The sequence below is a fragment of the Metopolophium dirhodum genome, chromosome 8 (genome assembly GCF_019925205.1).
Source record: "Metopolophium dirhodum isolate CAU chromosome 8, ASM1992520v1, whole genome shotgun sequence".
Classification (NCBI taxonomy): Eukaryota; Metazoa; Arthropoda; class Insecta; order Hemiptera; family Aphididae; genus Metopolophium; species Metopolophium dirhodum.
Genome location: NC_083567.1, coordinates 30,836,099 through 30,851,789, shown reverse-complemented (window position 1 = coordinate 30,851,789; position 15,691 = coordinate 30,836,099). Strand labels below are relative to the sequence as shown.

General features: G+C 28.1%; 1 protein-coding gene across 4 annotated transcripts in view; it reads right to left on the bottom strand.

Annotated features, from left to right (window-relative positions):
* Positions 1–15,691, bottom strand: part of LOC132950081 (voltage-dependent T-type calcium channel subunit alpha-1H-like) — a 311,428-nt gene that overhangs the window by 208,960 nt on the left and 86,777 nt on the right. For 3 of the 4 annotated variants that reach the window (XM_061021301.1, XM_061021304.1, XM_061021302.1), the window contains exons 3-6: positions 13,863–13,975; positions 13,639–13,772; positions 13,308–13,405; positions 3,907–4,078 (exon numbers count right to left, since the gene is read on the bottom strand). In XM_061021301.1, the coding sequence (XP_060877284.1) occupies positions 3,907–4,078; positions 13,308–13,405; positions 13,639–13,772; positions 13,863–13,975 (517 nt within the window). Of the gene's footprint in view, positions 1–3,906; positions 4,079–13,307; positions 13,406–13,638; positions 13,773–13,862; positions 14,056–15,691 lie in introns of those variants that run through there. The other variant, XM_061021303.1, reaches the window with a different exon arrangement.

The following is a 15,691-nucleotide window of genomic DNA, read 5'->3' as shown; positions in this document are numbered from 1 at the left end:
TATCCATTTTGACTATAATAGGTATATATATTTTTCTCAAATTAAATCACTAAATACTATTGTAATCAGAGCCAAGTCGAAATTAAGTGACATAAAATTTAAAATATGTTAACGAAATATAATATGTAACACTGTTAAATAATACATGTATTTTACGAATTTCCATAAATTTAGAACTTTTTAAAACACTTTAAATACTTTTTAGAACAATGTGTTATTGCAATCGAAATAATTCAAAATGATTGAGTCACACTTCATTCATTCAATTAGTTTATAATCTCCAATTACTAATTTACATAAATTATTCATCATAATAGGTTGCTCAAATAATATTAAATAAAGGTTCACAGTTTAATTTGAATTGAAGAGTGGAACAATAACAATTATCGATAAATGTACTTATCAAAAATATCCACCAAAATTCTAAAAAGATAATACAAAATGTACACAAAGTACCTAGTTTAACGTTATTATACTAAAAAAAACCAGGTTTTCGTTTAAATTAAGTTGATTAAACAAGATACTCAAATAATTTAGCCTGCTGTACATAAAGTAATTTATGTTAAACCGACAATATCGTTATCTCAACTAAACCTTTTTCAACTCGTCTTATACTTTAATGGTCAACAAAGTAACAGTATAAATTAAATTGTATGATTTATTTAAACAAAAATCAGGAATCCACACTACAAAAAAATGATACATTTCAGTGACCTAAATGCGATAAATTATAGTGTGTTCATTGCTTAGTAATATTCTGAAATTATGGCTAAAGGAATCCGTATTAAAAAATGTATGTTAAATTCTGAGTTTATGCAACTTAATAAAAAAAATTATTCAAATCAGAGAAATACATAAATCGTGAACACTTTGATGAACATTTTTTTTTAATAGAGGTTTTGGAATTATAAACAATGGATGTTATTACTCAATAATTGTTTTTCCTAGCTAGTTCAAACAAATCTGATTTCAGCTTTAAGTTAAAATTCAACAATTATTCGGTGTAAAAGTTCAAAGTTTATATTAATGGAACATAATATTGTTATTTAAACAATGTGTTGTACTACGATACGGTTTAGCAATAAGTAAATAGGTATATTAAATGTAAATTATATATATATATTGAATCACACTTTTGATTGCAAGAAGCCAACTATTGGTAACACTACCAATTTTGATTAATTATTCAGTAAATAGAATGTTGTTGTTATATATTATTATTATTGATTATAGAATAGAAATTCTGATAATCGTCTATTAAATTTAAAATTGAATAATAATTTTGTAGTTAAAAATGTATAAAATATTCAATTTTTATAGCTAAGGATTGAAAATTTAAAACAAGGCTCCACGTAAATAGTATATGTATGTAAATTACTTTATTCACAATAATATCATCAAATATACTTAATAATATCATAGGTTGACTGACCGTTTTCGCTCAGAATCGGTTTTCTTATACAATGATAATAGATATTAATACAACAAATATGTATGTAACCAATTCTATAATAATAAATGTAATATGCAATCGTATTTCATGTCAACAAAATATAATATTATGTGGCCTACACATTATTTTTACTCTTTAAGTGCTTAGTTTAACTTTATAAGCGCCTTTCCGAACTCGAACTCTTCAGAAATCAGAATTCATCACAAGTAAACGTATGAATATTTAATGACTTATAAGACTAATTTATGAAAATTAATACGATGTTCTATAAGTGTTTCAATTTAAAACGACTGTATGTCCCCATAAATCTTTAAAAGTTTTTAACTTTATTGTAAAGTAAATTCAATAAGATTAAATAATAAGTGAAGAATTAATAGGACTCAAAGAAAAGTTTAATTTAAAAAAATAGAGGACTTAAAATTGTAACGTACAGTAAAATATAACGAATGAAACGGGCAAAAAACAATCGGTGGCATACGACTTTTGCAGTTAAAGTCAAGTGTTGTTTAACGAGTTGAAAAAAAAACGCGAGAAATGGGTTGGTTGTATTTTGCGACTAGGTCCTAAAAAAAAATGTTTGTCCTTTAATGGTGAAAAAAATGACATGAAGGTAAAAAAAATGAATTTTTTATAAGAATATAATTTGTAACCTTACCTACTGTGTCGGTGTATAAACGTGATGGTCCATAATATGATGTCACAGGTGGCGTAATCCAATATGGGAATTGTATAATTTAATATGAAGAAAACTTGGACTAAAGTTTTAAAAAATCCCATACTTAATTTCTTATTGGTAAATTTACATTTTTGCTACCGTACTCATCATAGCTAAAGTGATTTTTTATTGACTGTTTGATTTGACATAAGTATTAAATATTTAAATTACCAAGTTAAACGTTTTTTTGTCTTATCTTTCTTATTTTAAGTCTAGTACTTAAGTGTTTTTTTTTTTATAATAAAACATCAAAAGCTTTTTTGACCTAAATAATATGTTGTTTCTGCAATTGACTTGCAATAAAACAAACCATATACATACTAGATTATAATTTCGTGATTTAAATTTTTAAGTAACTACTCAAGCTTGTTATTACTTTTTTTATTCAATACAAATCGATCGTTAAAAAATAAAATAAAACTATGTATTTAACCGAATGGGTTTTATTAGGAGCTACGATACAAATGTATTTATATATACGACTACTAATTATAGTTTGATACATTCTATATGTGATTATTGTTATACGAACTATTTTGCATTCATTTTTAATTTTCAGCATGTAATTCAATTTTCACCTTAAATAATTGTTTTTTTTTTTTAATACATTTTTATCAAAGCCATGTGTATTGAATGTGTTTACTACGTTGAAATTATATTTTCTTTACCGAAAAAAATTGATTTTTTTCCAACATTAAATGTACAACGTTTTAAAATACTAAAATCAATTGAACTTCATATGATCAGCATAAAAAAGGGTCATTTACCGGAACCGGAAACGGTATTTTCACCTCTCTGCCATCAGTAAATATTCGTTACCTACCTAGAACCTTAGAGGTAGGTAATGGATTTCGGAATAATATTTTCTACATAAATATAATATACCGGGTTGGCGGATACACCTGTTAAGTTCCGAAAAAATCACTGATTACGTTCTGCCATATTATTATATAATATAATATTATAATAGTGAAATCGATAACTTTTTTCTCTATACATCATCCAATGAACCCAAACATTGTTTTATCATTCGTAAATAATGACAAAAGTACGTAACCGCTTTAATAATGATATTATTTTGTTATAGAACTACTTACATGCATTTTTGACGATGGTATTGAAGTGAATAATATTAACAATGGGAAATAGTGATGTTTATATAATATTAAATGATAATACAATCAAACTATGAATCTGGCACCCGGACCAAATCCAGAAAATTACGTCTTTCTCTAAAAAACTAAATTTTTTGATGTAATATAAAAAATATAAAATGATAATATGAATAAGAAAAATGTTTAAAATTAATGGAAGCCGAAATTGTGTTTTGATAAATTATAAAACAAAAATATTATTAACAATCAAAATGTTATAAAATAACATTTCATATCATAATATTATTATTGATTATTATGAATGTACCAAAAAATTGTATCCATTAGGTACACGTATACAACCTAATACAAATAAAAAACAAATATTGGAAAGAAATCACTATAGGTATGTAGATATTTTTTGACATAAGTTGTATGAAATATAAACATTTTTGGATGTATATTATTATAAGGTGCGATTCGTCAACTGTGGAGTACATTAAAAAAATCCCATAACCAACAGAACTAAATCAATTACTGCCTAGGTGCAATATAACGAAACGATCGTTTAAGCGTTATCCCGCGGTAGGTATACGTTGTAATATATAGATAATATAATATTATTATGATATAGTTTTTCTTACTTGGGATAAGTGACGTTTGGCAGCGGCTTCAAGAAACACCTTTGTCGAAGTATCCCTTCCCACAGCTGCACTCCTATGATTCCAAATATGAAGAACACGAAGAAACACAATAGCAGCACATTACCCAACATCGGCAAAGTGTCCAAAAGCAACATGACCAATATGCGCATACCTGTAACAATTCAAATACAAACAGACAGGTTTCAGGAAATGACGTACGAAATTGTGCAGGTTACGACTATGATCGGGTTCAATATTATTACTATTGTTATTATTATTTATTACAGTCGAGTCTCGAAAACTCGAAAACCTCGGTTACTCTTATTTTTGTCTTACCACCCCTCGAAGTGTTTTTAACTGGTGTTTGAGGTGTTGAACTCGAAACTATACATTAATCGAATTTATTTTTATGTTCCATCGTGATTCGAGTTATTGAGACTCGACTGAATATTAATCGACGATAAATTAGTATTTTGTCATCAACAGTAGTACTTATGTTTATTATAACGCCTCCGTCACAAACTTTATTCAAATGTATAGGCTGTAAGCCATACATCCAAAGGATCGTAAATGCCAACGATGTCAATATATGATTATAATATAAAATGTTTTTCTATGCAAATCATGTAAAAAGAGTTGGATACACATATTATGCATCAAAAATGGCAACAATAATGGTCGTGTAACAATAGGACCGCATCGGCTCTGATCGCATACGAAATGTATCAAGGTCAACATTAACTTTATATTACTAAAGCTATTACAAATAAACAATTGTAAGCCATTAAATATAATAGTATAAGAATATATAAGTAAAATTCTAGTCGTATTAACGACATTATTTAATAATATTTGGACGTCGAGCGGAGATACGAATCTGTTGGTATTACAATGATTTGTGTTTTTTGTCTCTAAAGACACTTTTTCTAGCCCAATGCACAAAACTGTTTCAATATTAAGTGTGGTTTCTGGTATAAAATTATATCTAGCCTGTCCTTAGATTAAATTAAATTCCCAGTACTTTTCAAAATTATCGGGAAAAAAACAAAAACAGATAACGGGAAAAACGAAATTGTTTACGAAACACTAGTTTACGACGAAATCGATTTTGTTATTTTGTTGTTATTCAAAAAACAATAGCTGCACATTAGGTTAGGTAGTATTGGATACTTGCGAAATGTTCACCAAATACTTATATTAGCATTTTTTTTTATATACTATGGTATAATTTTTATGATATTATAATATATGGACCTTTTTAAGCTATTCACCTATAGAAATTATTTCAGACATTTCACTATTACTCATTTAAATTATAATTTTCTATACACAATGACAATTACAGATATAAATATAATCATACATTAATAAACAAAAAATGATTAGCAAAGTAGTATAATTATGCACTGCGTACCACACACATAATTGTAATATATTATTATGTGGGTAACAGTGACATATAACTAAACTGAACTCCGTCTAAGTATAACAAATTATTATTTTACTTTTGAGCTAAGCTATAAGTATATGTAGTATTTAATAGGATTTAACAAAAGTTTACAATTTACCTTAGGTGTTGTCAGCGTAATATTATTCATCAAATATAATATGTTCTTTAATCGATGGTAAAAGCAATTAAACTGATCTTATAATATATAAAATTATGCTTAAAGTATAGATTTTGAAGAAAAAATAAATACATTTGATTTCAATTTTCAAACTGTACTTTAATAATATTATAATCTGTTAAATGTTGACGAATTTACTAATTATTGCTGCAAAGTTTCAATCGGAAAATAAAAAAGTCCAAATCGATTACTCGGGAATAGTGTAAGTCGTAGTAAGATTCGGAGCAAAGTTGTTAGAATTTATCAGTGTGGTATTATTTGTAAATTAGAAACGACACAACCAATTCGAATTCTTCCATCTATAAATGCAATTAAATAAAAATAAGATATTGTTGTTTGGAACATTTGATATTATGATCTAAGCAAAAACAAATGGTAATTTAAATTCTGATTTCTATTGAACTTCAATTAAATACGGTATAACATCGAATTAATATTTTTACACTTTATAGTTAAGTTCTGACATCTTACAATACTTAATTGACTTTTTAATATTCGACTAAATACAATTGAATAGTAGTATAGTACCGACCCATATTATAATACGATATTATTAAATACTCAAGGTACCCAAATCAAACATTTACTTTAATATTATAATCTATTTCGTTATAATAATAATAATAATATTATATTCTTTAAAACGATGTCAAAACCGTAACGCGAATTAATCATTGCCCGGCCAACGGTTGGTTATGTAATCAATCATTCTTTTTCTTTTTTTTTTATTATTATTATTATAAGTATCTACCTTGTGAATAATGCAATACAATAATTTCCTAACATCTTCGTGTAACTCGAAACTGCGCGCACTGCCTTTATAATAATATAATATTATATTATTATAACGTTTTATTAGCGAGTTGCCTTCACAGTCCTTTCAGCCCACGGGAACAGTCTTTGTTCCGCACAATTTCCGCCTTCTGCGTAAAGTCCAACAGAAAGTCATCGTCTGCAGTTGTTCTTTAATGTAATGTTAGAGCTCGTCTGGGAGGTGGTTCGTGTGCAATGCATAAATTTCAGTAGGCATAGAGACGAGGTTATTGCAGCGTTTATGGTGCAGCTAATTTTAGTCTGAAACCATTATACTGAAACTTCAAATGAATTATATTAGGTACGTGAATGTCAAAATACGCGTATTTAGGACAGTCGCGTTTTAAACGTGTCTTAAGCCCGAGGATATCGAAATTCCTTGAATCCACTACGAACGCAGATGATCGGCAGTGATCCTACTGATTTATTACGGAATCGTCGAACGTCATCTTTATTTATTGTTTTCAAAGGACACTAGGAAATCCAAAACAAACGAGTCTTAAATAATATGTCGGATGGGTATTTATTGTATAAATAATATCAAAAATTAAATATCGATATTTTTGACATTAAAATGTAATAATAATATTATGTTAAGTGTAATTTAAGGCTTTGGAGCCGATGCGTTTTTAGCACAAAAACACGTCTTACAAGAAAAGCTCTCACGCCCTGTGGAAAAGTCGGATTTCGTTAACTTTGTTTGATTATTCAAAATAAGAGAACATTTTGCAGGTCGGTCTGATCGAAGCCCGATTTTCAAAATTATAATTATGGAAGCTAAAATAGGCATTTGAATAGTGAACAATATTTGTTATTTTTCGAACGTATTTTTCTAGCACTTTTCAAAGTACCTAAAATAAAAATTCGCCTTAATCCTATCTGAAAAAAGTTATTTTCTTTCAAATAAAAAAAAATTATCAATATCCCACACGTCAACGAGGCGTGCGAGATTTTTCTGTGATGTCATTTTTGATGAAATCATACACCTATCAACCCCGGGAAATAGGTATCCGGCAGTAGATTAGTGGAAAAGTATTACAATTATGGTAGCAACTAAAATGTAATTGTCCAATTTTATAGAATTGCGGGAAATTCGAAAAACCGGTACCAATACACTCTCAAGGCAATAGCAAATATACATATACGTGTATTCGAAATGCTACATTATTTTGGCTTTTGCGTGAGTTGAAACAAAAACAAATTACGGAAAACGGATATATTTACGCAACGACAGTTTTTTTATTTTATTTTATAAAATCGATTTAATTCATTCGTTGTGGTAGGTACAAAAGTAAATAACTGTGGGGACATGAAATGTTCATCAAATATTTACATAAGAATTATGTCTAAGGATACGAAATTTTCAAACTATTTTCAGGTATTTTCGTTCTATTTATATATAAAAGCGTTAGACATTATTGACTATTTTTGTATATTTTTCCACATCGTCAACGCTATAGACGCATAGTTTGCCGTCACGATGACATCACTTCTTCGGTTCGGAAATACACCACAAACTTTTTGATCCCATTTCGTACACGGTTTTTTGAATATATAATATATATATATATATGGATACCTGGGCAACACCACGAAAACTGCTGTTGTGTTAAATTGTGTGTTATAAAATATGCGACTGAAAATGCTTTAAAATGTTGTTAGCGGAGTTAACGTAGACAGATAACTGAGAATGCTGTTCAGAATGACATTCTAAGTTTTAACAACTTGTGCGGGAAGGAAATTGTTCGGAAAGTCAGTCTGTAGAAAGACACAATTTAGCTATCGAATTCAAGTTGTTCAAGATTTATGATCCGTTGCACTGTTGTAGTTTAGGTCTATAAAGAGTTAAAGTAAGTTCTTATTAAATGATCTATGACACATTAAAACACATTACTATTAGGCATATGAATTTTTATCATCGTTATTATAATATGAACGTAGGCCAATTCAACTGTATAATATACTTAGTACCTATAGGTACCTATAATGTGTTTTATTATGATTTACGACTAATAAAGTTTAAAGTGAACCTTATTATCATTTTTTTTTTTTTTTTTTATATAACAACTCTATAATTTTAAGATCCAATTTGATTTATAAGATTATTCTATTGTACCAATAGGCACATATTAATTGAACAAAAAAAACGTATACGATTTGGTACAAAATACCAAATTTCAACAACTCGTGATTCCGAATGGCATTTTTAATTTTTTTCGTCATTTTGTACGGTCACACTTTTTCTGACAACATCTTACTCCAAATGAACATATATGACATGAAATAAATAGGTACCTACACACCACTAAATGAAGAAAACATCGTTGAACGTAGTTCCTTCGGTAATTGATTATGTCCTTTTCCTAAGTCTACTTTTAAGGCTCAGTCATTTATTTTCTACATACCTAAGTGCTTTTAGTGAATTAGGTCTGGTTTTTATGTTATCTGTTAGTCCACTTAAACAAGCTGAGCATGGCATATTGTATCATTTCTTATACGCACAACACCAAAAAAATATATCACACCACTAAGTAGTTGGACTTGATTTGAGCACGATCATTATATTATGTTACGAAATATTTGGTACTCTAGTCTTGTAATATGTTATAATCTCCAAGATAAGTCTTAGACTAGTGTAAAGTACTACAATTCAAAAATATGTATTGATTGTAAAACAAGTTTAATATTTTTTAATTATTATTTATTGACGAATCATAAACTCCGTCAGAAACTGTTTTCCACCGTTCAATGGTTAAAATTGTCTTTAAATGTGACGTAAATATACAAAAGTTACTGAATTTTCACTCAAAAATGTGAAATGATATGTTTCAAACATATTTTAGATGAATTCGTTATCTTTGACTTAACCGATATTTTTTAAGGCAATACAACTGCTGAATATAAAAATATGTTCCTTCTTAAAAATATCTCATAGTTTTTAAGCTACCAAAAAAACCAAAGATAATAATATGATATTAGACAAAAGAAAAAGCTATGCACTGAAATATACTCAACTTCAGAGTCATACATATTATATGGCAGTATAAATATAATATATCACCTAGATCATGAATCTCTGAAAAGTGAATTCGTCGTCTCAGATTTGCATTAGTGTTTTTTAGTATTATTGCACATTCAACACCACTTTGACGTTGCCTTATGGTACTTTAAAACATTTAAATGTTATTAAAATACTTCAAACTTAATATGTCGATGGATAACGTGTATTCATTTGATAAGAATTTTTTTTATTTGTTGGAAATGTTAAAACATAAAAAGTTATAAACGATATAATATTGGTATTTTATCAAATATGACTCTCAGCACTAAACCAGAATTTTATTTTATAGTAGGCAGGTAGTTTCCTACTAAGCCACGTCATATTTGTGAATATATTTTCACGCCTTTCCAAATCCTGATCTTCATTTCTATTCTTGTATTTATTGAAAACTTACTGACACAAATGTGTGGTTCACCGTTTTGAAAATGTATAGAATAAAATTAAATGAGATGGAGATTTCAGACCCATTTCTCGCAGTCATAGGTAGGGTTAGTAATAAATTATATCAAGAATAAAATATAAAAATAATAAACGGCTTATTTTATATTGTTAAAAGTTTACTTTGTATTTCCTCAGAATAATTACATGGGTACTTTTTGTTTTTCCAGAGTTGTAATTGTTTTTCCATATTTTATATTTAAACGTCATATTATTGTTTGCTTTTAAGAACTAAACGAGAAATTCCGTATAGTGTGTTTGTTATTCATTTATAATAGTCTACACTTGAACAAGGTATCATTAATATTATTAATTTACACAATATACGACATTACGTGTTTTGGTTGGGAACAATACATGTCCGGGACTTAAAGGGTAGTAATTTATCTACACAAAAGTGCAGATCGGTAGAAAAAAATTTTATCAATAATTACTTTCTTTTTATACCAATTATGTATCGGTACAAAACGAAAATAATATCCGGAATAGGTAACAATGAAGTTAGTTAGCCACAAACTTCACAACAATGTACAGGTTCGTGCTGAATGGGTTATTAATATAACGACGTTGTTCCTCGCCACAATAATGTATCGAAGTTGCCTATATTATGTAACACCGTATAATACATTGAGGAAACAATTTACGAAACTAGTACGTATAGTGCCGAGTGTTTATTCGCTATCCTCGGTGTAGGATTTTAAATTATTCATGACAATAATGAAGAATTAATTATTTTGAAAATGTATTCGTCTTATATAGTAACGAACTTTGTATTAAACTCGAGCGATTAGATACGATCTCAATCTTCCTTCAATGTGAACTCCCACTAGACACAAAAACCACTACTCGACATAATGCAATATACACTATACAATTTCTCCAATTATTTTAACGATATTATGATATTTAATATTTATGCTAACAGAATATTATTTTGTATTATTACATTATAAACTATTATAGTATTAAGTATTAAGATTTGCATTATGGATATTATTTAAATTATAGAAATAAGTACGATTATAATAATAACCTTAATATTTTAACGTCAAATAGAATATCAAATCTCATATAGTAGATACTCAAAAGTTACAGATTTTATTAAAAGAAACTTCAAAAGATTAAACCGCGTCTACACAAAACAAAAATAATAAATATCATGACGAAAATATTAATTTTATACTTGTCACACAAAAGTGTCTTAATTCAGCCAAACAGTTTCTCGGCATGAGTTATCCGGTAAATTGTATACCATTTCAGTTTTCATGCCATTTTTTTTTCTAAATTAACGTAAATGATTTCAAATGTATTTTTCAGTTTTTAAGTTTTAATATTGACTTACTTACATTATTTTATTGTAATCAAAATCTTCTCTTATGTTGGTAGTTTTTTTCAAGAAACATAAAATAAATTAGCTTTTGTTTAAATTAAAAATACAAAAGTTCAAAAGTTCAAATGCAATCGATTTACTGCTATAATAAGATCATTATTAATACATGAAATGATAAAAAAAAAAAATAAAAACCTATAAATAATGGATACGGAACTTAACCCTCACGACCGTATGACAATATGTACATGTATATTTCTCTGTTGACAACAAAATTTAATTTTTTCGATATTTTAACTTAACGTAAGAAAGAATTGGAGCATGATTACATCCCACAAACGATGTTTAAAAAAAATAAAAATAGTTTTCGAGCAAACAACAGCGTTTGCTGATTTCTCGCTTCGTTCAAGCTTTACAAACACTAACTTTTCGCATGTTATAGATAATCGAACGATTATTTTGTGAGATATAAAAACAAAAAATAAACATTACAAATTGTATTTAAAAAAAATATTACCTAATATGTTTTGTTCCATATTACATAATATATCATCTAATATTGAAGACATTTTATTTTTATTTGAAATTTTCGTACAGCTAGATTCGACGTCATAAAATAAACAATCAGTTCTACAATTTGTCAAACGATATATCTATTCACCAATTTAGATGGACAATATTATTATAGTTTTTTAACTTAAGTTTGTTAAAATCTACTTGGTTTGTAGATGGAAATATAATCTACCCTAATAAATAATAATGTGACACACAGAATCATTTTGTTTTGGGGAATGCTTAATAAAACGGCCTAATAAATTAAATTTAAACATTTTTTGATACGAAGAACCAGAAAATTGTTGAATAAGTTTTAATAAGATATGCCATAGTTGGAAATTTTAAAAATGTAGCAATATTTTGTTTTATTAGTAATAATTATTAATCAAGTTGTTAAAACCTATGTTTGAATGTCACTTTAATAGGACTTTACCTTATTTGTTGTAAAATATAAAAAAGAAGACACTTTATTTATGAGCCCAATAAAAGTCCCAATAAGGTACTTAATACGTCCAACATATTATGACAGTAGGTAGTCAATAAGACTTCAACCACAAATATCTATGCCAATATAATAATAAAAAAAAAAATTAAGCATTTTATTACAAATTATATACATAAAAAACGCTGTTTATTGAGGGTTTCCTTGTGAAGTGGTATAATAAACATTTAGTATGTAAACAAAGGTATTTTTGTTTTCGTTTGACTAAACATTATCTACGTTTTCTGACAATAGATCGATTATATATTTTTACTATCGTTTTTGCACTTTTGAACATTATGGCTTGTCGTTAATATGTTGATTTTAGATTAATATACAGAATTTAAAACATTTATTTTCCATTTCGAAGTTTTAGTTTTGTTAACATTGTACATTTATAACAATAATATTATGTATTACCTGTTTGAATATTTCAGATTAAAAATGTCCGTAACTTTGTAACATATTGTCATCACTTGTACTACAACACTCATACATTTATTTATATATTTTGATACGGTTTATTTTGTATATACCTATATGCCTGTATGTGTACCTATTGTGTAATAAACCATAATGTCGTAAATATTTTCAAATCTAAGGTTATGTCAAAAATTGAAACGGTGATATTTTATAAATTTGGTGAGCTAAATGGCTGACGTGAAATTATTATTTTATTTTTACGTCACAGCCGAACGACGGTTTGTCTTCTTGCTTGATTAATTTTCAGTATATACTCATAAAACATGCCACCGTAGAGATTATTTATATAGCCGAATCCCGATATTGAATTTCGATAAGCCAAATATATTTTTATTGTACAGAACGCGTCATGTGGTCAATGCCATGGCAACGGAATCCGTCAAAAAGAGAAAACCGACGAGAATAATAATATTATGAGATCATCTGCATCATATTTTGTTATCAGTACATACTCTTCGTCGTACATTTTATTATATATTTATAAATGTGTTTGCACACCTAATATAATTCATTATGCCTATAATAATTTATTGTATTAGACCGTTGTTAATGATTCGCGCGCACACACACATACTTGGACAATTTAATGTGAAAACTAAATATTCTACTCACTTGGAATTCGGTTGATGGCTCTAAGCGGCCTCAGCACCCTTATTGTTCGTATGGCAGAGAAATTTATATTCTCCACGTTTAAACAGTACTCCAAAGCACTGAAAAGCAAGAGAAAAAAAATTTTAATAACAAAAAAAAAAAAATCCAACCCATTATATTGTGCGGTAAATAGCGAAACGACGACGCTTAATCCGCGTGATCAACGGGAATTTTAAAACCCATAGGCTAACCCATTAATCACGAGCGCGCATGATTTATTGTAATATTACGGTACGAAATAAAACAGTAAAATGATAACAGTTTATTAACGTATTGTAATATCGTTTCGTACCCTGCGATGACGATGAAAAAATCTAATCTGTTCCAGGAGTCTGCGAGGTATGTGCAAGGGCCGTACGCTCCCATGGCGATCATTTTCACGATCATTTCTAGTGAAAAGAATGCGAATATGAAGTCGTCGAACACCTGTAAGCAGTCGTTATTACCGTGCATTAGAGTCACGCCACGTCAATTACAGTAAAAATCTATATCATTTAAAATAAAAAATCCCATTACTTGTAGAATTCTGCATCTTCTGGATATGCATTGATCGTCCACACATGGTTGATACATGCCCAAGGTAACACAATTCAGCAGTATGACCAGCATGCTTGCTCTCTCGAACCACGTGTATGGGAGTTGGTTAAGGAAACAATGTTTGCAAGACGTTTATACACAATTTAAACAGCAAGTTATACAAGTATATTATTTTTTTTCAATTATTATTCAACATATTACAATTCCAAAAACATTTTGGGAGAATTTTTTATGGTTGAACCATCAAACATTTTGAGCACTTCAAAAATGTACTATTGACCTTCAATATAAACGCATATTTTTTCAATATTTTACAGTTGTAGTAGAGACTTTAACGCTAAACAATGATTTGGATTTATTCAATCTGTTATAATCCGATCATGCTTGCATAGGTACGTTTAATTCAACGTTTGATTACAACAGGCTATTACGTATTACCATAACAGATTCAAAATCAATTAATATTTTGATTTGAATTAATAAATAACTAATTATAAAACGTTCCGTAAGAATTAAATATAAATATTATTAACCTAACCTATACATAATACGGGTAAAATATTTTCGTAAATAAATTATGGTCACACAACAGATTTTAGATTTTATAATGACATTTTAAATGCAATTATCTCATGTATATTTATAAGATGCGTACCAGCTGATATATTTAATTTTACGTTAAAATTATTTACTAAAGTAAAAAAAAAAAAAAACAATTACATGGCATGCACTTATCTGACACTGGACGGTTGTCTTTGTATCGATACCTCAAAGCAACAGAAAATATAATATACCTACTATTTAGTTGGTATCAAATTAACCACTACTCAAAACCTGGCCATTCCCCGATGCACCCTACAACAATATCCTACCAGCAGTATAATATTCTACATATTTGTTTAATTTCTTTACATATTATTTTCATCTTACAGATACAAACTGCGACATACGAAAACAGCCAAAATCACCGCTCGTCAGGTGAACTTTGGACTGTCGATAAGATAGAAAAATAATGTCATCTAATCAATCCACCAAGACCGCAGCCCCAATTAAAATTGCCAGCAACAAAATCACTAAATCAACAGACAAAAATAAGAAGTTTGTAAATAGTTTCAACTTAATATTTTAATTTCATAACGCTTTAATTTAAAAGTGTATTTTGTACATTGTGATTTATCATTTATGATATAAGTACATGTTTATATCGCACAATTTTTGTATAATGTAAAGACGTTAATCAACTGAAATGAATAATATTTAGTTCAATATGAATATGCATACGGTTTTCACTAATCGACACCATTTTGGTTCAATTTTTTACTGGGATTTTTGGGATTAGCATATTATATACATAATATTATATTATAATAAATAGAAATTTATATATATGGACATATTATAAACAAATATGGTTGTCACTTTTCTTTTTTTGAAGGTGGAGAGATTTAAGATATTTCGATAAAATTCTAAAAATGTATCTCTATCCCCCCCCCCCCCATATTACCTATGATTTGTATGTATAAGTGTTATATAGTTGAAACTGCAGGTAATATTCTGAGTAATATAAAATACGCAACATAATGAGCTGTTGGTTTTCTATCCTGTGTGAACTCGAGTCTCTAATACATTTGAGAAATACAAATATTATGGGTACTTTTAATAAAATATAAAGAACTGCGTTAATTTGATGTAGATTACACATACTTATCCAACCACCTGCCATAACTAGGTAAAATACGTTCAGATTACCAGTAGTTGTATACAAAATTATTAACGTAAAAAAAAACTTTCTTATTTTATTTATATTT